Source organism: Pantherophis guttatus, chromosome 8, assembly GCF_059756535.1.
Source record: "Pantherophis guttatus breed Tessera chromosome 8, ASM5975653v1, whole genome shotgun sequence".
Classification (NCBI taxonomy): domain Eukaryota; kingdom Metazoa; phylum Chordata; class Lepidosauria; order Squamata; family Colubridae; genus Pantherophis; species Pantherophis guttatus.
In genome coordinates, this window is record NC_142070.1 from 62972016 (window position 1) to 62998537 (window position 26522).

Here is a 26522-nt window from a genome sequence, read left to right on the forward strand (position 1 = left end):
ATATCTCAAGCTCCTTGGGGCTGAGAAGAATTGCTGCAAAACTGGGTTTCCTGAAGTGGACTACTAGACTCCTAAACAACTGAAAAAACAATCTAGTAACAAGAAAAGCCAACCAAAAGAGCAACATGCAAACAAAAGCAAATAAAACACTCCCAGGAGCAAAACAAATTAAATTTTAATTTGTGTGCATTGTTTAATGGACTATTAAATTGGCCATGCCCACCTAGTCACATGACCTAGCCACACCCACCCAGTCACATGACCACCCAGCCAGTCTGGACCCCCAACAGTCTGTGGGACTGTTTAAAATGTTTGAGGACCCCTGGACTAAGAAATGGCTGAACCTAAGAAAGGAAGGTGGAGGACTATGCACCTCTTAGCCGAATTTCTCTTTAAAAACTTGATGAGATTATAATGATCCTGAAAAATATGCTGGGCCATGGAACTTTGGATAAAGATACACAAAAAGACTTTGATCCAGTTCCTGACCAAAGAGATATTAGTTCTCATAGCTGGAGAACTAAGAGAGTGGATTTCATCTATTGTTCTGAATATCTCTGCATATTCCTACAATATTAGGACTCTGACTAAAAGGGGAAGTAACAAATTCCTTTTTTCCTACAAAGATAGAGGGAGAATGGATGGATTTATTACAGTTAATTAATAACCACTTCTATTTGGATTTTGATTGGAAGATAGACTTATTCTGGAGACTGAATCTAATATATTTAATTAATGCCACTTGTTATCAATTATTGTTTAAGAAACAAATGTGTGTATTTGATCCAGGAAAAACTATAACTTTTGGGATGACTTGGATAGATAACATATGGCATGGTAAACCTTCTATGAGTGGATTACAATAACAGTTTATTAACAGAGAGTTTTTAAACTTTAATTTTGTTTTGTTTTAGTATTATTATTCTTCCTTTTAACTACTTTGTCACTAATACCCATGTTTTCCTAAAAATAAGACCCGGTCTAGGACTTATTTTCAGGGAATGTCTTATTTTTTTCCATGTACAGGAGGCCCACTTTTGCTTGCTCATGGTTGCAATGGGGCAACCATGAGCGCAGCATGCTAGTGCCACTGCCACGAGGCAGGGGGCTGAAGCTGCCTTTACATGTCCCACACTGGCTTACCTCAGGGCCCCGCAGCCAGACCATCCATGCCCCCAACTCTTTGCATCATGGTGGCGGCTCCAGCAGCCCTGTCTAGCAGGACCCCACGTGGTCACTGCCCCCCTTCTTCTGCTTGCTTGCAACCGCAATGGAGCAGGGAAGCTGAAGGACAGAGTGGGTGGGCGGCCACAGGAGGCTTGTTTTGCGTCTCTCAGCTTGCCTGCAGCCCATGCATCACATTGCGATCACTTGCCTTTCCCCCGCCCTTCTGCCTCCATCTGCTGCTGGTGCCACCATGTGAAGATGAGCTCGCTCCAGCCCACCAACACTTGGATTTCCTGCAACCTGCATGGAGCATCGGGATCACCTGCCTTTCCCCTGCACCTCTGCCCCCATCTGCTACCAGTGCCGCTGCGCGAAGATGAGCCTTTCGCAACCGCCTGCTTGCTTTGGCCCACCGACTCTCAGTTTTTGTGTGGCCTGTGCGACGCGTTCTGATCGCATGCCTCCCCCCCTGCGCCTCTGCCTCTGTCTGCTGCTTGGACAGGTAATTAACTCACCTACACTGTGCGGACTGAGCAGTTCAAATGAACTAAGGACCAAGTCTATATAGGTGCTTTTGGGATGGCTATGGTTAGGAGTATTTTTGTGCATTTTCATTTGATGGATCAAGTACTATCTCTTTTGGATAAAGGAGACCTAGCCACTAGTATAGATTCCCTGATCACATCCAGATTACAGTAACATAGTTTGTTACCCAGTGTATATATTGCCTTTGAAGTGTCTTTGGAAATTTTAATTAGCACAAAATGTCAAGTGATAATTTCCATGTACTTGCAGATGTATACTTCTGAAGAATGGATAAAGAAATTATTGAACTATATGTCATCTTACTCTCTATTTGGGAGTCTTGTGGGAATTTTGCACTACAGTCAGTTATGATCATTAAAACAATGAATTCCTGTGCCTCACATTGGGTAGTAGTCCAGTTTCTAGCATGGTGAAGGCTAGACATAAAAGTATGCTTGAAACTAAATTAATAAAGATATGCTAATTTATATTTAAATATTTTATTCAAGTATATGTTACTATCTAATACAATAATTTATTCTCATTTGCAGATGGGACTTTATGGGATTATTTAAATCAAGGCCAAAACTACTATTAATTAGTTAACACTCACTAACTTCAACAATTCATAAGTAAGGGCATATAACACTTTTTTAAAAAGAAGTTTTATTGTTTTTAAATAATCTTTCTATCTTAGTTTACTGACATATTTTAGGACACCTTTGCTCAATCTGATGAAGTTCATTACTTTTGCATACTTTTGCATACTACAAAATTAAAATGAAGTCTGCTATTTACATTGTAATTCAGGACCCCCCAATAAGATGCTATTTCTTTTCAATCTGTGTGTAAAATTTTTCTCAGGATACTCTCATGTAGCTTAGCAACAGGTAGAATCATTCCTTCCTAAAGTAATGTTACAGGCCAAAATAATGACTGGTAAACAATGAAACCAAACTGGTATTTTTGGCATGCCTTTCATGTTAACAAAGGAAAGCAATGCAATTTGCTTGACATAGTTTTTTTATCCTGTCTAACTGAATTGATGATAAGCACATATACTGTTTGAGCAACTGTAGAATTCTGTGATAAGCAAAATATGTTACCTCAACATCTTTATGCTTGAGTTTACTCAGCTAAGATTAAGTACACATGGTCACATATATAAGCATTGTTCTATGAGACTCTCAATTTAGACTTCATGCTTTCCCACATGTCACTTTTCCTTCCTGATGTCATTCTCTTATGCTTAATTCCAACACAAATATAAAATGTTGCAGTTCTTGACCAGCATCTGGTCCTGCCATATGAAGAAACTTGCTTCTCCTCAAGGATTGTATTCCCAACAAGGATATGAATGAAATTTATAATTTATTATATAGCTTTTAATTCCTATTAAAAAATTATATGAAAGTTTAGTTTGATGAACTCTTCGTGTGTGAAAAGCAGTGTATGAAAACCTTCATTTTTCAACGTCTATTCCACTCAACGTCTATTCCACCATGTGGTAAGAATTCTGGCCTATGGAACAATGCACTTGGAACACAAGGAGCATGAATTACATTAGATATTAAAAATAGATAGAAATAAAAGAAAATATCAACTAGTGCGATCCAGTTTGTTACAGGTTCCTATGAACGTTTGATCCCATAGATTAGTGACAATTCCAGTCATGGAAATAATAGAAACCCCAGGAATTAAATTTAAAGAAAAATGTGCAACTTTCTGAATGAATGTGATCCAAGAAAAATAATTACTGTCTTTGTTGCCTTAAATGGATGAGTGGAAACAATATGAAAAAATAATTAAGACATTCAGAGTTCCAAGAATGAATGAGAATGGTGGCTATTTGGTGGCCTTAATAAAAGACCTGCTCATTTTGAATATGTGGTTTAAGCATAAGTCAATATATATGCACATTTCAAAAAGGAATTAATATAAATCTAAAAAATGAGTAATTGAATTTGTGATGAAATTTATTTGGGAGGGAAAGAAACCAAGGATAGCAATTAGGAATTTACAGGACAAGAAGGAAAGAGGGGGTTTCGGATTACCTAAATGGGAGTTATATCAAAAAGCTGCAAACCTAGTATGGCTGAAAGAATGGGCAACCCTGAGAAATAAAAGACTGTTAACCTTAGAAGGGTATGATCTCCAGAAGGGTTGGCATGCATATCTCTGGGATACTGGGAAGAAGATAAAAACTTACTTCCATAGACATAAAATAAGGGAGATCTTGATACAACTATGGGGAGAGATGAGACAGAAGCACTATAGGAAAATTCCGAGATGGCTCTCCACCATGGAGGCTATAATATATCCAAATGTATTAGAAATGGGTAAAACGGTCAGATACAATGAATTATTAGATGGGGGAGGGAACCTTAAAACAAGGGAAGAATTGATGGAACAAGGTATTTCTATAGACTGGTGGCCATATAACCAAATTAAATCCAGATATAAAAAAGATAAGGAGGAATTTGGCATTGAAATGAGCATAAATGGATTCGACAAGATATGGATGGGTACGGACGACAAAATTCTAGCCAAATTATATAATTACTTATTGGAGTATGATATGGCAGAGGAAGTAGTTAAAGAACCGATGTTAGCATGGGCCCAAAATATAGGACAGAATATAAATCTGAACGAATGGGACTCAATATGGAATAATAATCTTAAAATGACAAAGGCGACGGCTTATAAGGAAAACCAATACAAGCTGTTTTATAGATGGCACATGGCCCCAGCTAGGATAGCAAAGATCTACCCCAATTCGAGCCCTAAATGTTGGAAATGTGACCATCAGCAGGGTACTTTTTATCATTGCTGGTGGACATGTAATCAGGCACAAAAATTCTGGAGGATGATATGGGTGTGGATTAGAGAAATAATAAAAGAAAATTTTGATTTCGACCCAAAAGCTTTTCTCCTGGGAATTTTGAAAACTGAATATGCAAAAAAGAAAAAGTATTTAATTATACATATTCTGACAGCCGCTAGAATTTCCTTTGCCCAGTATTGGAAATAAAAACAAATACCACCTCAAGAACATGTTATTGGAAAAATATTGGAGTGCGCCGAAATGAACAAATTGACTTCAGAAATTAATGACAGAGAAGATTCAGAATTTTATAGCGTGTGGGACATGTGGTACGAATGGATGGAGGAAAGAAATAAAGAAGGTAACAGAGATTAAATATTAACTAATTAACAAAATCTATATGAATAGTATTATATTTAGTCTTAGAGAGTTGAGCACTATTATCTTTAAGTGTATTGAAATTAAATCTAGCTTCAAGAAACAATATCAACAAAAGACAAGCAATAATGCATGTAGATGTATATATGTATATAATTGCACCAATGAACCGAAAATGTACCGATTGTATCACTATATGTTATAATAAAAATCAAATTCAAAAAAAAAAAAGAGAGAGAGAATGGTGGCTATTTGGTGGCCTTAATAAAAGACCTGCTCATTTTGAATATGTGGTTTAAGCATAAGTCAATATATATGCACATTTCAAAAAGGAATTAATATAAATCTAAAAAATGAGTAATTGAATTTGTGATGAAAATTATAAGAAATAAATGATGATGGGAAGAGAAATTCCAAATATGGTACAATCCAGTGGTGAAATCTAAAATTTGTTACTACCGGTTCTGTGGGTGTGGCTTGGTGTGTGTGTGGGGTAATGTGACTCGGTGGGCGTGGCCAATTTTTTTTTTTTTACTTTTAAAACAATTTTTTCTACAATCTCTTCGGCGAAAAATGCTTTTAAATGCCTCTGACGATCCAAGCCGAGTTGCCTGATCAGCAGGTTTTTTTTCTTTTAAATGCCTCTGATGATCCAAGCTGAGTTGCCTGACCGGCAGAGGCTTTAAAAAGCCTCTGCCCATCAGGCAACTCAGCTTGGCTCATCAGAGGATTTAAAAGAAAAATAGCCTCTGCCAATCAGGCAATTCAGCTGGGATCCTCAGAGGCTTTTAAAAGCATTTTTTCTACAACCTCTTCAACCCCAGCTGAGCCGCGCGATCATCAGAAGCTTTTTTTTTACTTTTAAAAGCATTTTTTCAGCCAAAGAGGTTGTAGAAAAAATGCTTTTAAAAGTTAAAAAAAAGCCTCTGATGATTATGCAGCTCAGCTGGGCATGGGGGGGGGCAGGGATTTTTGCTACCGATTCTCCAAACCACCCGTCTCCATTGCTACCGGATCAGGAGATCCGGTCGGAACCGGGAGCATTTCACCCCTGGTACAATCTATTATTTGTTATGGAAAAATAGATTTATGGAAGAAAACGAACATGGAATAAAATTTTAAAAATGAAAAAATTAGAGAAAAATCAGAATAATTGCAGAAATAGGAAATACAACTATTGTATGAAAAGTATTAGAATTAATTTTCCATCCAAATAAATGGCAAGTGAACATAGGGAAAGAGGATATAAAAATTGCTTGGAATAGACTAGAAGCAGTTTTGTAACTGAGTATCATGAAACTTTGTGGAGCTACACTCATGGCATAATCAGATATCTGGTAGAATGTTGAAATGAAAAAGACTGCATGAGTTAAGACGCATATAAATTATTGCTGCAAAAGATGAAGTAAAATGCCTTTTTCCAATGTTACAGATAAAAAGAGCCTTGGTAGTACAGTGGTCTAAGGCACCCTGTTATTAAGCTGGTTATTAAGACCAGCTGCCTGCAATTACTGCAGGCTCGAATCTTGCCAAGGCTCAAGGTTGACTCAGCCTTCCATCCTTTCTAAGGTAGGTAAATTGAGGACCCAGTTGTGGGGGAAATAAGCTCACTTTGTATAAATATACAAAAGGATGAAGGCTATTGCTGAGCACATTGTAAGCCGCCCTGAGTCTCCGGAGAAGGGCGGCATATAAATCAAATTAAAAAATAAAGATAATTGCAAATAATGTAAGAACCATAAAAATTATAAAAAGTGAAGAAAATTAAGTGATTTGGATGGAAAAAATTTTTAGGAAGTCAATAAAATAACTAAACAAAGAGGCTGTAGCAGTAGGCTGATGTGTAAATGTGAATTATCATTATGAAATATGTACTTTGAGTAGATTGGTGATAGAATGAACTAGGATTGATTTGCAGAACAAATAGATGAAAGAAGAGTGAATAGGAAAGACAAGGAGAAAAACTAATGAGTATAGCTACATAGAGTTGATTGAAAAAGATAGGTCTGACTGTTTTAAAGAAAAAATGGTGTGATGAAGTCAAGGAGGGCTTGCAAGCCAGAAGTAAAGGGTTTCTGTGTAAATTAGGCTCGTCTGTATTTCTTCTTCCTTACCTTATCTTCTGCTTTAATTTCTAATTTCTTGGTTATTATTTATTACTACTGTTCTGTACTTGGCATATTGTTCCTCACCCTGAGTAGAGACAGTCATGTATATATGTAGGGAATAGAACATTGAAGTAATTCAACATTAAGAAATAAATGAAAGCAAAGAAAGTTCACTCCATGAGTCATGTGAGAATGTGATGGATGGCATATAAATTCAATAAATAATAATTCTATTCTATTCTATTCTATTCTATTCTATTCTATTCTATTCTATTCTATTCTATTCTATTCTATTCTATTCAAATAAAATCAGTATAGGGAGCCTAGCAATATTGGTTACTTAGTCTTTTTGAACAAGGTCTAGTCTTCAGTAGTTTCATGGCAGACATGATGATTACAGAGATCTTTTGAAACTCATAATTGGATATTTATCTTCCTTGATTTGTTTTCTTCTCACCACTTTTTTTCCTGAAAACTTATTCCCATTCATTTAGAATATGGGAATGAGAAGAGACGATTGCTCTGTCCAATCAAAGACAATGCACTAATTTTGAGGTTTTGGTAAATCAAACTTATCTAGCAGCTAAATCCTTTTTCCTATTACTTCTTGATGGAATTATAAAAGTACTACATGAATTTCATCAATTCTGCCTTCCTATAAGTTAAAATTAACTTAATTTAAAATGGAAAGGCACTTAACAAAAGCTGAATCTGTCTATAGTATTCAGGCCTCTCAAAATGAAGCAATTTGTAAGATGTTATATGGGACATTTGATGTCATATTTCAATGTGGAGTGCATAACAATAACCATGTAAGCCTACAGAAGGTCTCATCTGACTTAACTAACTTAATTTTGTAAGCCTTTGGGCTAAGTATGATAAAATAACAATGAATGAGAATTATTTAATTGTGCAAATGTTAAAGTTTTGGATCTGAAATTGGAATGTAATTTATGTTTAAGGATCTATCCGGTAAAATTTATTAAAGTCTCAAATTTCTCAACAGAAATGACAAATTCTTCATTATATAACTATTCTTTTGTGATCACTCATGCTCTCTGGATGTTTTTTTACCTAAAAAGTTTATTGAATTTTATAAAGCTGGCTAATTTTGGTTATAAATTGTGAATCACACATTATTTCATTCAGACAAAGTGTAATTGGAAATTGGGAAAAATCCATGTCCAATATGCAAGACATAGCAGAAGAAAAGTGTTCCTCCCACCCAATTTTCATTCTGCTCTCTCCAAAGATCATGCAGATCTAATGTCTTCCTGGTAGACACTTATCTCATATATATAGTATGACTGTAGGTAGCTTACAGTAAAATACATAAAATAAAATAAAATAAAACAAGTAGCATTAAAAACATCAATCCAACAATTATCAACACAACCAGGACATAGGTTTTGACACACACACTGAGTTCCAGACATGAGACTAAAGCCAAGTTTTCAAGGTCTTTTAGAAGGCATGCAAGGATTCAGGCCTAGCTAATCTAAGAAGATACGATGTTCCAAAGTGCAGGAGCCCCAGCAGAAAATGCTCTCCTTTTGGGCACCCCCTATTAACATTCCTTTGCTAACAATACCTGGAAATCAGGTAGGGTGAGCAGGGACCGTTGGTGAGAGATGGCCCCATAAATAACCTGGATCCAAGACATGAAGGGCTTTAAAGGTGACAACTTGCACCTTAAATTGCATCCAGAAGCACACTGGAAGCCAGTACAATTAATGGAGCTTTAGTGTCACATGCACCACATAACTGGTGCCATTAACTGCCACAGTGCTGCATTCTGTGCCAGATGAGCTATAGAGCACATTGCAATAGTCCAATCTGGAGATCATAAGGCGAGTGAGTAGGAGCCGGGCTTCCCATTCCAGAAACAGCTGCAACTGATGCATGAAATGAACTGTGGAATTATGATCTCAGAAAGATTAAATACAAGGATTTCTATTGATATGCTTCCAAGGGAGAGAGAGAGAAAATCTTTCAAGTGCAAGTAAACCTTCACCAAAGGAGAAGAGAGTATTTCTAATGCAATAAGAAATAATTTATTGGAAAACCCAATGGTTTTCAATAAATATTTTGTGAACAGCACTGTGAATATCCACATTTTATGCTTTTATACAATACATTAAGGCAGATGGCTATTATATTAAGCTATAATGTTAATACACAAAAAGGGCACTAGGCAAGAAATCCAAGGATCCTGTGATTTAAAAACAATCATATGTTTACTTTGGGCAACTGTTGTAAAACAGGTTGTAGACTATGTTGCTTGTATATAAATCAAGGATCCAAGGAGAAAGCTCAAAAACATCAGTAGTCTAATAAGAGAGTAGACATACTTTGTGGTCAACAAGTGGAAACGTTCAGCTTCCACTCCATAGGCCATTTTTCTTACCAGCATACATAGCTCTGTAATTTCTTTATGAGTCAGTGAGGGTTGTACAGTTTTTCTTCTGAAAGTAGTATGTGCCATAAATAATGCATTTCATGTGGTAGATGTCATAATGAGAAATCATCGGTTTCTGAACCAGAATATATGTTTTTTTTTCTGTAGAAACCAGATAAAAGTGATACGAAATTGAAATATGTTCTCATTCCACAATATTTTATATCCCATGTATGATTATGCTACTCAACTTGAAATTCATTAAAAATCTTTAGGAACAAATGTGTGACATTCAGAAATTCAAACTCTTTTTATCTGTGTGAACTGAGATCCTTATGCCAGGACCAAGAACAGAAGAAAATGAATTGTTCTTTCCTGTTATTTTCTTAATTATTTCAATTGCCTCCTATGTAACTCTAGGAATAGACTAATCGGAAGACCAGATGTTTATTGTTAACAATGGATTAATAGAAAAGCCAAAATCAGGATCATTTTAGGTGAAAATAACCTGTAAAAGCTAATTTTGGCTGCTAAAAATTTACATTTCAGAGAGGCATACCAAAAGAGCCAAATAAGTACAGAACATATTGCCCCCCCCAAAAAATCAGTTTTCTTTGGAAGGTTACTGGAAGTCAATATATATTACAATATTTTAGTTTTTACACACACATATATGTGTACACATGTGTGTGTGTGTGTGTGTAAAAACTGGGGACACACATACACATATATCAAGATCAAACTGATAAACCCCATGGATTGTCCCACCTTAGGGAAAACATACACTGAAGATTGTTCCACAAGGTAAAGCAATGGTTAAAAATTATTTTGTAAGTCAGCACAAAACATATGGCATTACTACCAATTCTTTTTGTAAGAGATCACACAACAGCCCAAATCCATTTTTGAAACAAGTTAAGTTAATCTTTGTTTTTGTTTATTGTTGAAACTCCCTTCCTTAGCACTGCTATTGGGCATGCTTTTAAGGACATATACTAGAGCAATTTGAAAATGTGTTGATGTAATCCAGGTGTCTCCACTGTTCTGCTCTATTAGTAGACTTGAAAAAAAATCCTACATTTCAACATTTCACTCATAAACTTGTAAGAAAATATGATTGTGAAAATAGTGACCAGTCCCTGGAGAGGAGAAAGTATTTCTGTCTTAATGCACAATAACTAGGGTAGAAGTGTTAAGTGTGCTGCACTTAATAAAATTAAGTGCAGCACACAAACTGGACAGCACCATTTGCATTGGCACAATTCAGGAATTACGAATGTAAAGCACAAAGCAAATGTTTGCAGGTTGCCTTCTTGGAAGGCTGGAGTGGCTAGAGTATGATGCTTTATATTCCTGCCTGAGTGCCCCTTAGTTATGCTGAGACAAACTGTGTGGATCAGCCCTGAATGCATTTGTTAGTTGTAGGTGCAATTAGGTGTTAGGTATCACCAAAATTCAAAATAAAAAAAAAGTTGGCTCATATTCATTTTGAAAACAAAAACCATTAGATATTATTTTGACTCTTGCCAATGGATTTCAGCCCCCCCCCCCCCCCCCGATGGATAGATGTAGCTATGATTTGTATCTTATCTCAGTCTAGCCACTCTATGTATCTGCATGAGCTGTAACTCATGGAAGCATATGCCTTTTAACACAATTTGTTAGTCAGAAACTGGTGTACCTCTTTTTTTGTCAACCATAAATTAACATTAAATTAACATTAAATTCTTGCGCATGTGCCAAGATGGCAGCTTTCGCCTAATCTCCGTTTGATGATGGGGCAGCTTTGGGTCGTTTGGAGGTCCACCGGGGCTGATTTAACTCCCTTCAGCCCCAGCACCAACTAGGGGAGCTTTTCCCAGCTCAACGAGGTTTCTCTCACCCTCTGGATCATCGGAGCTGGGCAGATATTGGCATGTGAAGGCACCATGGGAGGCTAACTCTAGCAGTTCCATTAATGGCAGTTACATCAGTTCCTCCATTCTTAAAGCAACGGCGGTTGGAACGACAATGGCGGCAGGCGGCGGCAATGAACGGCACCATGGCAGTCCCTGTCGAGCCCTAGACACCCTGGGGGCTCCGAATTGGTTTGGGGACTTGCCGAGAAACCTGAAGTTGCCCTCACCGACGATAGCTGCTGAGGCAGTAATGACTACCTCTTCGAGAGGCCTGAGCTAAGGCCAGTGACAGCTTGCAATGTCATCAGAGGGAATCTAAAAACTATTAACCCCTGGAGTGCCTTGAGTGCCCTGAATCATGCAAGGTGTTTAGACCCTTGCTGGAATTGGAAGACATCATTATAATCTAAAGTCTGGAGCCTGGCAATATATGCAGAGGACTATTCAATATGTCGAGAGTAGGAGAGGCCAGAGGTTGACAAAAGACTATCTACCTGGTCACCTTGGAGGCCTCCCCCACCTTTCTCAATTCTCTGCCTCAGCCAGTCCCTAACCCAGCCGCCTCCAGCTTATACATTACCACCTTGATTTTGACACTGACCTAGCTGCCTCCAGACTATACTTTCACCACATAGACTACCTTCCCTCTTTATATACATCTATCCCTCCCCCCATGGAGCTATTATCATTCTACCTTCACTGTTTGGCTTTATTTCCAACTGAGCCACCCTCTTGTCATACATTGTTGGGTTAGCTACTAATGTGGATGCTGAGGGAGTTTCGAATTACTGACATCATTTGAGCAGATGGAACAACAAATTTATTATGACCATCTCATTCAGAACAAGCCACCGTGAGAGGATGACTAGATTTTTATCCTCTGTCCATCCTGAGATAGTACTAAACTCCTTCCCCCTGCCGTGAGAGGGCAAGGGAGACCAGTTTCTTACCCACACTGAATTTATTACTCACCTGCCTCAAGACTCTTACATCAGACTGTTGGACCAGACCCAAATGCTATACCCATCTGACTTACTAGATGTATTTGGCGACCGAACTCTTGGCATTGCGAGACTCCCCCCTCTTGCAAATTTGGCCCTCCACATTATCGAGGGCCTACCTTGATGACGGATTTTGGAATCCTGAGAGGTGGCACGGTGCTAAGAGGGGATTAAGGGCTTTCTTATCTAATTTTCTAACCAAAATCTTAATGGCTTCTGAAAGGGGGGTGGGTATAAACAGGGTGGATCATGTGGATTTGGGGGGCAATCCACAGAGGGAGAGATTAGTAAATAATTTTCCAAAAGTGAAGCCAAAGTCAACACAAAATTTCATCATAGGAAACTCAGAACTGGGAATAGGCAGACTTAATACTGGCATGGAAATGGGCTGTTCCATCAAGGTTATGGTTGGGAGGGGCAGATATGCTGGGAGCAGGAGGCCACATCATGTCAGGGGGGTACGCACCCACTATCTTCAAGCGGTGGTGTGCTCCGACCTCCAAAGCTCTTCTCGTTCCTTGGGTTGCTCAAGGTCTCAGAGCCCGAATCTTAGGCTGATGTTATGCAACGCCAGGTCCGCGGCTAACAAAGCCCCCCTCATTTGTGACCTAATTCAGGAGGGGAAAGCGGACCTGGCAGGTATTACAGAGACCTGGTTGGGCAATGAAGGGGGGGTTCCCCTCGTAGAAATATGCCCACCAGGGGCATATTTCAGCGCATTCCATCAGCCAAGGACTCCAGGCAGGGGTGGAGGTGTGGCGATCATTATAAAGGAAGGTCTTGACCCTAGGGAAGTCACTGTCCCTCAGACAACCGGATGTGAGTCCCTCCTCGTGAAGTGGGGTTATGGGTTACAGATGGGCCTGTTGATTGCGTACCTGGCTCCCTGCCACATATCAGCAGCCCTGCCTGAGCTCCTCAATGTAATAGCAGAGGTGGCAGTTGAGACTCCTAAGCTACTGGTTATGGGAGATTTCAACCTGCCATCCATTGGTGAAACGTCTGAAGGGGCTTGGGAGTTTATGGCTTCCATGACGGCCATGGACCTGACCCAATTAGTTCATGGCCCTACTCACACAGGGGGACACACTCTGGATTTGATCTTTATCTCTGACCAGTGGCTGAATGGTTTAGATATGGGGTATATAGTCATCGAACCCTTGTCATGGTCAGACCATTCTCTCCTTAAGCTTGACCTTCTGACCACTACAACCCACCGCAGGGAGGCAGAATCAATTAAATGGTTCCGCCCCAGGCGCCTGATGGATCCTGATAGGTTCCGGGTGGAGCTTGGGCCATTTCCTGAGACCTTGGCTCATGACTCGGCTGAAGACCTAGTGGCGTCCTGGGATAGGATGGCCGCTGGTGCTTTAGACTGGGTCGTGCCTTTGTGGCCTCTGACCCGGCGTCAAACCTACCCAGCTCCTTGGTTCTCTGATGAGCTGAGGGGAATGAAACGCCGGAAAAGACGCCTGGAGAGTAGTTGGAGGACCAGCCATTCCGAATCCGACCGAACACCAATGAGATCTTATATTAAGACCTACTTAGTGGTGATAAAAGCGGCAAAATATAACTATTTTTCTGCTCTTATTGCATCGGCAGATAATCGCCCAGCTGCCTTGTTTAGCCGCTCTCTACTCCAGCTGAAAGCCCAGGAAGACCCTCTGCAAGGATGAGCTGAGGATTTTGCACAATATCTGCACGATAAAATCGCTCAGATTCGGGAAGGCTTGGACTCTAACTGGGTTAATTCGGATGAAATGACGAGGGCAGATCTTGAGGACATTATCTGGGATGAGTTTGATACTGTGACTCCTGAGGACGTGGACAGGTTACTGGGGAAGTTGAATGCGACCACATGTTTATTGGACCCGTGCCCTTCCTGGCTAGTGCTGGCTACCTGGGAGGTTACACGTAGCTGGCTCCAGAGAATTATTAACGCTTCTCTGAGCGAGGGATTCTTACCTCCCACCTTGAAAGAGGCGGTGGTGAGACCCCTCCTTAAGAAGCCCTCTCTGGATCCGGCTGTTTTAGCAAACTACTGTCCAATCTCCAACCTTCGCTTTTTAGCAAAGGTTGTCAAAAAGTGTGGTGGCACGACAGCTCCCACAGTACCTGGATGAAGCTGTCTATCTAGACTCATTCCAGTCTGGTTTCAGGCCTGGATACAGCACAGAAACAGCATTGGTCGCGTTGGTTGATGATCTCTGGAGGGCTCGGGATAGGGGATATTCCTCTATCCTAGTCCTATTAGATCTCTCAGCGGCTTTTGATACCATTAATCATGGTATCATGCTGCACCGGTTGGAGGGGCTGGGAATGGGAGGCACCGTATTACGGTGGTTCTCATCCTACTTCTCTGACAGGTCGCAGTCAGTGTTGACAGGTGGACAGAGATCGACCTCGAGGCCCTTATTTGCGGGGTTCCACAGGGGTCGGTCCTCTCACCTCTCCTGTTCAACATTTATGTGAAGCCATTGGGGGAGATCATCCGTGGTTTTGGGGTGCGATGTCATCTGTACGCTGATGACACTCAGCTGTACATCTCCACCACAAACCACCCCAATGATGCCCTTGAAATGATGTCCCGGTGCCTTGAGGCCATAGGGGTCTGGATGGGGAGAAACAGGCTTCGACTCAACCCTTCCAAGACTGAGTGGCTGTGGCTGCCGGCGTCCCGGTACAGCCAGTTAGTCCCATCACTAACTATTGGGAACGAGTCATTGACACCCGCAGAGAAAGCTCGCAATTTAGGCATCCTCCTGGATGCATGACTGTCTTTAGAAGATCATATAACAGCCGTGGCCAGAGGAGCTTTCTATCTTGTTCGCCTGATTTGCCAATTGCGTCCCTTTCTGGACCGGGACTCATTACGCACAGTCACTCAAGCCCTCGTCATTTCTCGACTTGACTACTGCAATGCTCTCTACATGGAGCTCCCCTTGAAGTGCATCCGGAAGCTTCAACTGGTCCAGAATGCAGCCGCGCGAGTAATTATGGGAGCAACATGGCGCTCACATGTAACACCTCTTCTACGCGAGCTGCGCTGGCTTCCGGTGGCCTTCCGAGTGCGCTTCAAGGTGTTGGTTCTTACCTTTAAAGTGCTCCATGTCTTAGGACCTGAGTACTTACGAGACCACCTGCTGCAACCGATAACCTCCCACCAACCAATACGCTCTCACAGAGTAGGCCTACTCATAGACGACATTAAAACAATGTCGTCTAGTAGTTCCAAGGGAGAGAGCCTTCTCTGTGGGGGCACCTACTCTTTGGAACAAAATACCCCCTGGAATACGAATAATCCCAGATCTTCGCACTTTCCGACGTGCCCTGAAGACCTTTCTGTTTCAACAAGCAGGGCTAGCATAAACATCTAAATTCTATGCCAAGATCTTAGCAGATACACCAAGTTGACTCAATTTATTATTTACTGTTTATTAAAAAAAATATTATATGTATATGAAATCTTAATCTTGCCATCGGATGGGGCCGGAGTGCAAGGACCTTCACACGGAACCTGGTAGCCCTCTGAGGGCTTCAATTACCAGTCCCACAAACTCGCTGGTGACCCAGCAACAACGGGAGGACAACCTCCGGACTAGAAATGTTGCGCTCCCAGATCAACCCCTATCTACCTCTAATGCTGAAGGCTTATCAGGACTCGTTCCCTTATCCCTGTTTACTTGTTCTCCTTCTGTTCCGAGAATCCCGCCTCCCAAATTGCCACTCTCTCAGTCCCCACAACTGGCTGGTTTGACTTCTCAGACTCCTCGGGCTCCCCCTCTTTCGCCGTCTATCATTATCACCAAATCACATAACGGCTGTATTTCTTTTAATGACAACAATTCCATACAGTTGTCTCCCCCGACAGTTCCATCTGTACGACATTTAAGCCATTACCAAGACCAGGATGAAAATCTCAGTCCAAATCTGGCTTCCCACCAGATTTTCCTAAGACCTAACAATGTTTCCAAAACTAAACAAGATAAACAAGGCAAGATAACAGACTTCTTCAGTCTAACTGTCCCCCGGCCCTTCCACCAGCCACCTGTTGCTTCCAAATGACAGTCAAAGACTTACTATCCAACTCTTTTCGAGGGAGGAGGGGTAGGAGAGATTATCCAAGAAGCCTGACTAGGAAATAGCGAGCAACCACGTCCTTCAAGAGTGCACTTCCTCTCTTGGAATGTGGCAGGATGGAGAGGAAGTTGGTGCAGAGATGACTGTATTAAATTTTTAAATAGGTACCATGTAATTGCCTTGCAGGAGACATGGGTTAGCAGCGATGAGACCCCAACTGAGCTCCCCGGGTTTAATATTTGGCAGCTGCCAGCAAAGAGAGTAGCTAAAAAAGGAAGAGCCTCTGGAGGATTGGGCATCTTCGTAAAAGCCGAACTAGGATGGAAGGGAAATGAGATATGCTTGGAGGATGGCCCTCTATTTTTTCAAGCAATCCATTTGGCATATGAAGGGAAGTCAATGATATTTGCAAATGTGTATGTCAACCCAACAATGGGGGATTTGTGGGAGGCTCTAGAGGTAAAAATATTAGATATACGGAAAAAATTCACAAAAACACCTCTAATTTTGGCAGGAGACTTTAATGCGTGTGTGGGTCCCTCGTTGGAACCTTTTATTGAAAACGGTACAATTCCAGATGGATATTTACATAACCAACAATCATGGGACTCCCAAGACAGGAAAAAGAACAAAGATGGGAAATTTCTAACAATGGTATACAACTGTAACCTCCAAATTGTAGGCCAGTAGTCGGAGCTCAGAAGTACCCCATAACTTTTTTTGGCCCCAAAGCATGTAGTTCTATTGATTATTTTTGTGTCTCTCACAGCCTAGTAGCAGGGGCAACTTCGGTCTTGATGTTACCAAGGCCAGAAAGTGATCATCTTCCAATTGCGACGTCCCTGGCAATCCCTTCAGATTTAAGGAAAAGGAATTAAACAATCCAACAAATAGGCCTCAACTTAGAAATAGCCCAAGAGAGAAGACTAACATGGAAGAGGGTTGATAGCAAAGCAGTGACTGAATTCATGATTTCACCATATATGGAAGCCTTAGCGCATATATGCGCAAACAGTACGGGTGAACAAGAGCCTATAGTTTGGTTTGCGGAAATATGCCATAAATTGAAGCATTTTTCCATGACTACCAAGCCAATGGGCCAGTCTGTTTCTAGTTACTCAACATGGTTTGACAACGACTGTAAGGAAGAGAAAAAACAGCTTAGGAAATCACTTAGGAGATACTTAAGCAGCCCAAACATGGAACTACAGAAGGAGTATATTACCATAAGGCAGAAATATAAGCAGCTGCTGAAGAGAAAAAAGGCCTCCTATATCGACAACTTATGGGCTGGTCTAGAACAGGCAGCAAAGCTGGCCTCACCCACACTATTCTGGTTGGAGGTCTCAAAAATTATTAGAGATAGAAAACTAATAAGTGACCCAAACATTAGTGCAGAAAGATGGGAGAAGCATTTGGCCACGCCAGCAGCAGTGGATAGCTCCAATGAGCTTATATCCTCTCCGAGCTTGATACAGGAATATGAAGCCCTACCGCAGTGGGAAGAATTGTCAATCACGGAGGTGCGGAGTTTAATCTCCTCCCTGAAGACAAACAAAGCTCCAGACAGGATGCGCTCCCGGCTTCGTTATTTAAAGATAACATAGCCTGGTGGGCGCCCGTCCTGGCGGGTCTCTTTACTTTTATCAATAGAACAGGGCAAATTCCTGCTAGTTGGCGTTCATCAATAATTATCCCCTTACATAAAAAAGGTTCTAGAGATAACCCAGATAATTTTCGATTAATTAGTCTAATCGATATTTCAGCAAAAATTTATGCTAAGCATTTGCTTCATAAATTAGAGGATTGGATAATGAGAAATAACATTTTAGCTGAAGAGCAGTCAGGTTTCAGGAGCGGAAGATCTACTATGGATAATTGTTTTGTGCTGGACCATCTAATAACAAAGTTTAAGTCTTGGAAAAAACCTCTGTATGTGGCATTCATACAGAGTTTGTGGCATCGATACAATTGATAGAAAAATTTTATGGGATAATTAGAGGCCATGGGAATAGAAAAGAAATTGTTATATTTAATTCAACTGTTATACATGGAAACCCAAGTAAGAGTTCGAGTGAATAGGTCAGGATCGGTAACAAATGCAATCCTACTAAAAAAGGGCGTCAGACAAGGTTGCATTTTAGCCCCAACACTTTTTAACCTATACTTAAATGACCTCCCAAAATGTCTGAAAGATACATCACTCCATAGGCCTAGTATAGGAACAAGACAGGTCAATTGCTTGTTATATGCCGATGATATAATTTTGTTGTCGGCCTCACAGGTGGGGCTACGAAGGTCACTTGGGAGGTTGGCAGCTTATTGTATAAAAAATCACCTGACAATTAATATAGAGAAATCAAAGGTAATGATATTTAGCAGACAACAAAATATAAGGAGATGGGTTTTAAATGATAGAATAGAACAAGTTCAGTCATTTACCTATTTAGGGCTAGAATTTCAGACAAATGGCAAATGGAATAAGCAGGTAAAAGCCGGAGCTCGGAAGGCCATGGCTCGGATGGCTCAATTAAACAAACTTATTTTAGAGAAAACTCCATCTTCATTAATTCCAGTGCTAAAGGTCTTCCAGGCGAAAATCGAACCAGTACTTACCTATGGGGCAGAAATATGGGGGTCAGTTAAGCTGCCTGGGCTGGAAACCCCTCAAAATAAGTTCCTGAGGAGAATTTTGGCAGTGTCCCCCGGAACCCCAGCAAGTGTAGTAAGGGCAGAAACAGGAGTCCATGCGACTGGCACTAGGGCCTTGTTGAAGACTGTTTATTATTGGTTGAGAATAATCGAGATGGAGGAAGGGAGGTTACCAAAATTAGCGCTAATGGAGCAGATTATCTCAAGTAACAAAAATAACTGGTTATCAAGAGTTCTGAAGCAGGTATCTAGCTCTGGTATCCCTTTAAATTGGCAGCAGTACGACTATAGGCAGATCTGAAATTGGATTGCACAGAGATTTAAGGACATAAGTGCCCAAGCGGATATTGCACAAGTGACAGCAGTAAAAGTTTGCCCCTGGTTATTAGCCAATAAACAAATTTTCAAAATAGAAAAATATTTAGCTGTGCCCTTGTTTCCCGTCCTGAGAAGATCCTTTACAAAATTGAGGTTGGACCAACTTGGAACAAATATGCTCTGGGGTAGATATAAGGGTATTCCTGTAAGGGAAAGGGTCTGTCTATGTGGGACGGGGGAAGTCGAAACAACGTCCCATGTAATTTTTGATTGCCCCCTATATTCAGACCTGAGGAAACACCAACTGGGCAAGATCTTTTATACCAGCACCCCTAAGTCTAAAGAGCACTTTTTGCGATATTGTTTGTTAGGTTCCAACTTGCAGTTGGTAAAATGGATTGCTAAATTTGTGGTAAAGTTGATGGGAAGGAGGACAAAGTTGGTGCAGCAAAATGTGGTAGATTGTAAGAATAACCACTTGATCTAACAATGTAATTTTAATAGCAGTTAACACTGATTGGGTAGACAGGGGCGACATTATAATATAATTTTAATTATATGTAAATGGTATTTTAAATGATTGTATTTTATCCCGATTTTATTTTAGATCGTATTTTATTTTAATTGTATTTTAATTGCGAGTTATTCCAATCTCACTTAATTTGTTTTACCAAACCTTTGTAATGATTTGTCTTTGGAATTCTGCACTTGATATGGCCCAATGGGCTAATCAATAAATAAAATTGAAAAATTGAAATCTTAATCTGTTCACCGCCCTGAGTCCTTCGGGAGAAGGGTGGTATAGAAATTCAATAAATAAATAAATAAATAAATAAACAAACATGACTTTCCTCCTATGTTTTCAGCTATGATGAATCCATTGATAAACAAAAGCTAGTATCCAGGTGTTGAAGTCTAAAGTTACTCCATTGTTCTGTAATCCTCTATACATCTGAGGAAAGAAGCAAGTTAGCCCTGAAATAAGTTGTTATGATTTTAATAATAATCCTAAAACTGAAAACAAGTAAATACTATATCATTCTAGTACCATTATTTTTTTACCAATGAAAGGAAAATCCTGTTTGACTATCTAAGGATGGAATATAATTATCACATAATTTGGTTCAAATATGTTACTACTACAATTTGGGCTATGGTGTATATCACTTTCATTAAAATTTTTAACTCACTCTCTAAGCAATTTATAGTTGGATTATTCATTTGTTGGATCTGTACAAGCATGGATCCAAAAATTTTCAACACAATTAAGAAACTTTAATTCAAAATACAATACAGAAACATTAATCCAAGGAAGTTATAAATTGATTGTATTTTTACATAGAATCTACTTGGAATTGCTGAAGAAGACCAGCTCACATCTGACTGCATAACATACTGTAAACCATTCTTTGGTGCTTTCATGGTGCAAAAATGTGAATCTAGTACAGGTTCTCATTATTTTTACATGAATCCACCTGAAACTATCATCTAATCATAGAAAACATTTGTTATCAAGGTCTAACAATTGTGAATTTGATTATTTCATGAATCATCATGTACAAAAATAGAAATACAAGGCATAGATACTCATATTTTGGATGAAGTTATTTGAAAGTACAGTATTGGTTAATTGACTCATGATCAATGGTCTGTGAAGATAGTAATATTGCTTTATTTTAACGGCAGTTCCAGCTAAAAACATAAAAATTTGTGAGTTTATACTTCAGATCCCCTTTTTTACACTTTTTTTTGCTTCAAGTTAAAATTGTCAGATTTGTGCTTCTTATGGTCTCTTGTGCAAATTGATGTGATATGTATTGTAATACTGATTTCAGGCAGATATATGGTAAAATAAAATCCAGCAAATCCATGCAGATTGGATGTTCTTTGGATCACATTTTTTTTATTTATAGATTTCCTATCTTTTGTACAGAAGTTCATGGTAGTTTAGAAACTGACCCATCTATTTTTTTTCCTACAATGAGCTTGTGACTAAATCTGGCATTAGAGAGATTGGACTAACATCGCCCACTTTCTGTGGCTGAGGTTGGACAAGATCCTGGGTCTTGTATCTTAACCTATACCACATTGGCTCTCTTTTTTAAACACTGGTGATATCAGGAGAACATCAGATCCATGACGATGAGTATGAATCTGTGGAGACTGATCCCATGTAAAAACAATTAAGAATGAGGATCTATATGAATCCAACATCTTCTTTCTTCCAATCAAATTCAAGAAATCTCATTACATTTAATGCACTGAATGAAGTCAGTCTAAACCCATCTTTCAATCAGAACAGAGAAAGAATCCCAGTAGGCAAATAGGTGCTGATTCTGATCCAAATACAGGTAGTACTTCATTTACAAAAGTTCATTTAGGAACTGTTCAAAGTTACAAATGAAAAAAGTGATTTATGACTGTTTTTCACTTACAACTGTTGCTGCAGCATCCCCATGATCAGGTGATCAAAATTCAGACACTTGGCAACTAACTCATATTTATAACTTAGTGTCCCAGGCAGGGCCGGATTTAGATGAAAAGAGGCCCTAGGCTATTCCACTTATGAGGCCCTTTCACCTATAGTGAAAGTGTAATTTTAATTTTGCTAACAATTTGAATGTAGGCCCCTCTTGATCTTGAGGCCCTAGGCTGAAGCCTAGTTAGCCTATAGGAAAATCCGCCCCTGGTCCCAGGGTTGTGATCACCTTTTACAACCTTCTGTCAAGCAATGGGGAAGCCAGATTCCTTAACAACTGTCACTATCTTAACAACTGCAGTGATTCACTTTAAACCCCAACAACCGAAAAGGGCGAAGGGAGAAAAGGCGCAGAAGGGAGGGGAAGAAAGCCTAGCAAGATCCGTCGAAGTAAACGGCTTAAAAGGCAGAAAAGTGACGGGGGCAGAAAGGAGCAAGGGCAGACGCCACATCACCACGGCACATGCGCAACAGGATCGCACATGCTCCCTCACAGCCTGCCGAGGAGTGTGCACATGCTCAGTACCAAAATGGACGCTTTTTTGACGCGGGGCTCGTTTTCATAATTCAGCGGCGGCTCTCCGGGGTTGCTCCGTTTCTCTTCCCAAACGGGCTGGTGAATTTCGCTTTGGCCATGGGCCGCTGGAGACTGTTCAGTCACCTCTGGCTGTAATCCCGGGAGAGGCAGGGGAGGCTGAGCCATCCTGCTAGCGGTAAGTCCTCGTCCCGTGGCTGGAAGGGCCCTTAGAGCTCAGCCAGGAGTTTGTGCCTGCGCGTCCGTTTCAGAAGGGAAGGGAAGGGAAGGCTTCGGGCATACACGCAGGCGGGACTTGGGAAGTGCCCAGATGGTGAGCCCTCCCCGTCCGGAGGTCCCGGGCTAGTGCAGCATCCCGTTCTGCAGAGGTGAGCGACCGGCAACTCTCTGCTCCATCGGTACCTCCGTTCAGTACCTCGGCCAGCTTCTGGAGGGATGGCCGCCCGCCCTTGTTGAGAAGCGACGATGGGAAAGAATTTGGGGACAGCGGAATCCCCGGGTGCTGCTTCTGTGGTCGAGACGCGAAGGGGAGAAAGCTGCGGGCTGGGAGATATTTTCATCCGGGGGGGCGGGGGAAGGCAGGTGGCTATCCAAATATAGCAAAAGCTGTAGGGCGCAAGTGCGAGGGTCTGGGTCTGAGAAGCCAGGCTCCACTGCTCGGTTCCGATTTGGAGGGAGACAAATGGTGTTTTAGAGGCCTTGTTGGCTCGACAAGGTGCTGGAGGGGGCAAGGGATAAGCCTAGGTATTGTTGTTTGGTGGAAGGGGGGGGAAAAGGGACATCTGTTGCTAAGGTGACACAGGCGATCACTAAAGTGTGTGTGTGTGTTCTTAGAAATGTGCCCTCCAGTCAAAGGTGCAATTTCTGCATCTTGAAATGTGTTCTGCAGATCTTCTATATGAAGATCCTATAAAATGTGTGTGTGCGTGTGTGCGTGTGCGCGCGTGCATTTACCTCAGTAATATGTGATAACTTCAGAAAAGGCCACAAAGATTTCATACTAGTGAATCTAGTGTGAAGAGGAGAAGATGGAGAAGATGTTATGGAAACCTTGTCACTGGAGACATGAGAGGGTACAATCTACCAATGCTGCAGCATTGGAGCATGTCCTTGGTCAAAGCCTGGATGTGCTTATGGGAGGTACAGAGAACCCATGCCTCATAATCTGACTGCAGTCCACATTGCTGTGGGCAGAAGAAGATGCCTCTTCTGTTGGAAGAAAGGCAACAATTCTGTTGCTAGAGATATAAATTCTGTTGAATTCTGTTGAAGGGATATAAATATCCAACCTCTGCATTCAGAGTAAAAAGGCAAAAGAAGGATGGAGAAAGGAATCTACGCAGCACATATTATAATGCTCAGTCACTAGAGAGCTAAGGCTGGTTGACGATCATAAATGCAGAGGGGTTTTTTTCAGTCAGTGCAGCAAACAGTATTTGTATTAAGTGTAAATAATTATGCTGCTCCTTGTTTAATTATGTTGTTACAGAATATTCAATAAATGCCATGCAAAGAGCATGTAATAATAAAACAGCTTCAATAAATACCTGCCATTATTTCTATTTGAAATTAGAATGTTAAACAGAAGATTATTGATAATTCATGTAAGTATATTAATTGTAATAAAAAGGTGAACGTTCCAGTGGGAATGAATATACCGTATATTCTGTAAATATTTTATTAATATTAATTGAACTATTAGAAGAATAAAATTTTAAACAGGGCCCAAAACTAATTTGTTGTATCTTATATGTAGCATAATATGAAAATACAAATCAAAAACTCCATGATTGATTATAGTGTTTCTATTTAGGAATTTCTGCAGGTGAATGTTCATGCCTATAGCTTCTTTTGGAAGATTGGTTACTAAAGTAACTCAAGGTTTTATTAATAAAGGATGACCATATGTTGCAAAGTTTATAGTGACAGTTAAAATATAGTCACCACAAACTGAAACAACTTAAATGAGCTTTAAAATATATATCCATTTTTAATTTATTTATTAGGTGCCTTTGACTCAGTTTTTGATTCCTGGCAACTCCCTGGCCTAATCCTTATAGTTTTCATGGTAAGATGTTTTAGAGGTGGTTTGCAATTGCTACTTCTTAGGACTGAGACGGAGTGACTGATCCAAAGTCACCTCAATGACTTGTGCTCAGGCAGGACTAAAATTCTCAGTCTGCCAGTTCCTAATCAGATGCTTTAACAACTATATCAAACCAGTTCTCATATATGCCTATTTTAGCTTTCCTTAAATCATATAACAGCCAAATTAATAAGATCTAATAGGTCATCATTAGAGAATAATTATTTCTATGTATGATGTATAATAGTGTTTGCTTCCTATGTGAAGTATAACCTAGTTCTTCATTGAACCTCATCAAATTGCATTTCTGTTCTTTCTCATCTAACACAGGTCAACTTTAATCCTGGGCTTCAAGTCCCCACAATGAAGTTTTTCTTGGCAATTGTTGTGGTTGCTTTTTTCTCCTTATATGTTGAGGAAGTCTGTTCCAAAGAGAAATCTTCAAAGAAAGGAAAAGGGAAAAAGAAGCAATATCTCTGTCCTTCGTATGTTCATTACATTTTTATACGATTTCTGAAATACTGTATAGTTGCATATTAAAAAATGCCTATAATTAAATGTAGGCTTTCCATAAAACAAGATAATTCACATAAGCAGTACTGTAATTGTATCCATGTAACTCAGTATTATGATTGCCATTTCCTGAAACAACTTTTTAGGGATTTAGACAAGAGACTTTCTCAATGCAGAATTTGAACCTGGAACTTTGTAAATTAAAACCTTGTGTACTGCCATGAAGCTATGACTACAACTTTATATTGTTGATAATCGGACCCAAAATTATAATCAGAATCTTTAAATGTGTGAGTTTTGAAAAGCATATTAATCATTATACTATAACATTCCTCTTAAGTCCTTGTGTAGGTAGCTTGTTTTTGCATGAACAGAGAAATTATTATTTCTCTTATTATTTTCTTATTATAAAGCCAGAATGTGACATTTTAGGCAAATTGACATGAGAGAAATTAATTCTTACTCATATGTTTATATAGTTGAAGGTATGGAAGGCATAACCAACCTTAGCATGCCATGGTCACAGATAAATTGTTAGTTTTAGTGACATTAGCAGCCAGCATCTCTACAATTGTCTCACCAGTAATTTTGAGCTTGCGTAGTACAAAATTATTTCCTCTGTTTTTTTGTTTCTTAATGCATAAATAATATAGTACAGGTAGTCCTCGATTTACAACAGTTCATTTAGATGACAGTTCAGAGTCACAACGCCACTGAAACAAATGACTTATGATCATTTTTCACACTTACAACTGTTGCTGCAGCATCCCCATGGTCACATGATCAAAATTCAAATGCTTGGTAACTGACTCATATTTATGACTGTTGCAGTGTCCCAGAGATATTATCACCTTTTGTGACCTTCTGACAAGCAAAGTCAATGGGGAAGCCAAATTCACTTAACAATTATGGTACTAACCTAACTGCAGAAATTCACTTAATAACTGTGGCAAGAAAAGTTGTAAAATGGGGTAAAATTCACATAACTATCTCATTTAGTAACAGAAATTTTGGGCTCAATTGTGATCATAAGTCAAGGACTACCATATTATGCAATGACTTTTTAGTAATTGACCTCAGTGACCTCTAAGTGAACAAGACCTGTTATTCTAAAAAGTTAAATTAACTTTCATTACTTTGGTATGGTCCATGTGATAGTAAAGAATGATATGAATTCTGCTTTGAGGTTTGGACAATACAATTTTATTTTGTGCAGTTAGGATTCTTTTGTTTTTCCAAGGGTAAATTTTGAAAAGTTTAAAAAACATAGAAAAAAGGTATACCGAGTTTGAATTTAGCTTTATTCAACGAGTTTAAAGAAATTACCTTATTGGACAGTGCAAATTCAGATTATAATCTTAGTAAAATATATACCAGAGTGATTATATCCACCTAATATACACTGCTCAAAAAAATAAAGGGAACACAAGCAGAAGACATCCGAGATCTGAATGAATGAAATAGCCTTATTAAATACTTTGTTCGTTACATACAGTAGTTTTGTGTTCCCTTTAGTTGTTTGAGCAGTGTATAAACTACTGTATGTAATGAACAAAGTAT

General features: G+C 39.7%; 1 protein-coding gene and 1 pseudogene across 3 annotated transcripts in view; both read left to right on the plus strand.

Annotated features, from left to right (window-relative positions):
• The first annotated feature begins 12771 nt into the window (after positions 1 to 12771).
• On the plus strand, positions 12772 to 16364 carry LOC148112683 (uncharacterized; annotated as a pseudogene).
• Positions 16365 to 22306: 5942 nt separating this feature from the next.
• GLRB (glycine receptor beta) overlaps positions 22307 to 26522 on the plus strand; it is a 57658-nt gene continuing 53442 nt past the window's right edge. The window contains exons 1-2 of one of the 3 annotated variants that reach the window (XM_034432868.3): positions 22307 to 22541; positions 24780 to 24934. In XM_034432868.3, the coding sequence (XP_034288759.1) occupies positions 24813 to 24934 (122 nt within the window). In that variant the 5' untranslated portion in view covers positions 22307 to 22541; positions 24780 to 24812. Of the gene's footprint in view, positions 22732 to 24779; positions 24935 to 26522 lie in introns of all 3 variants that reach the window. The other 2 variants (XM_034432870.3, XM_034432869.3) reach the window with 2 other exon arrangements.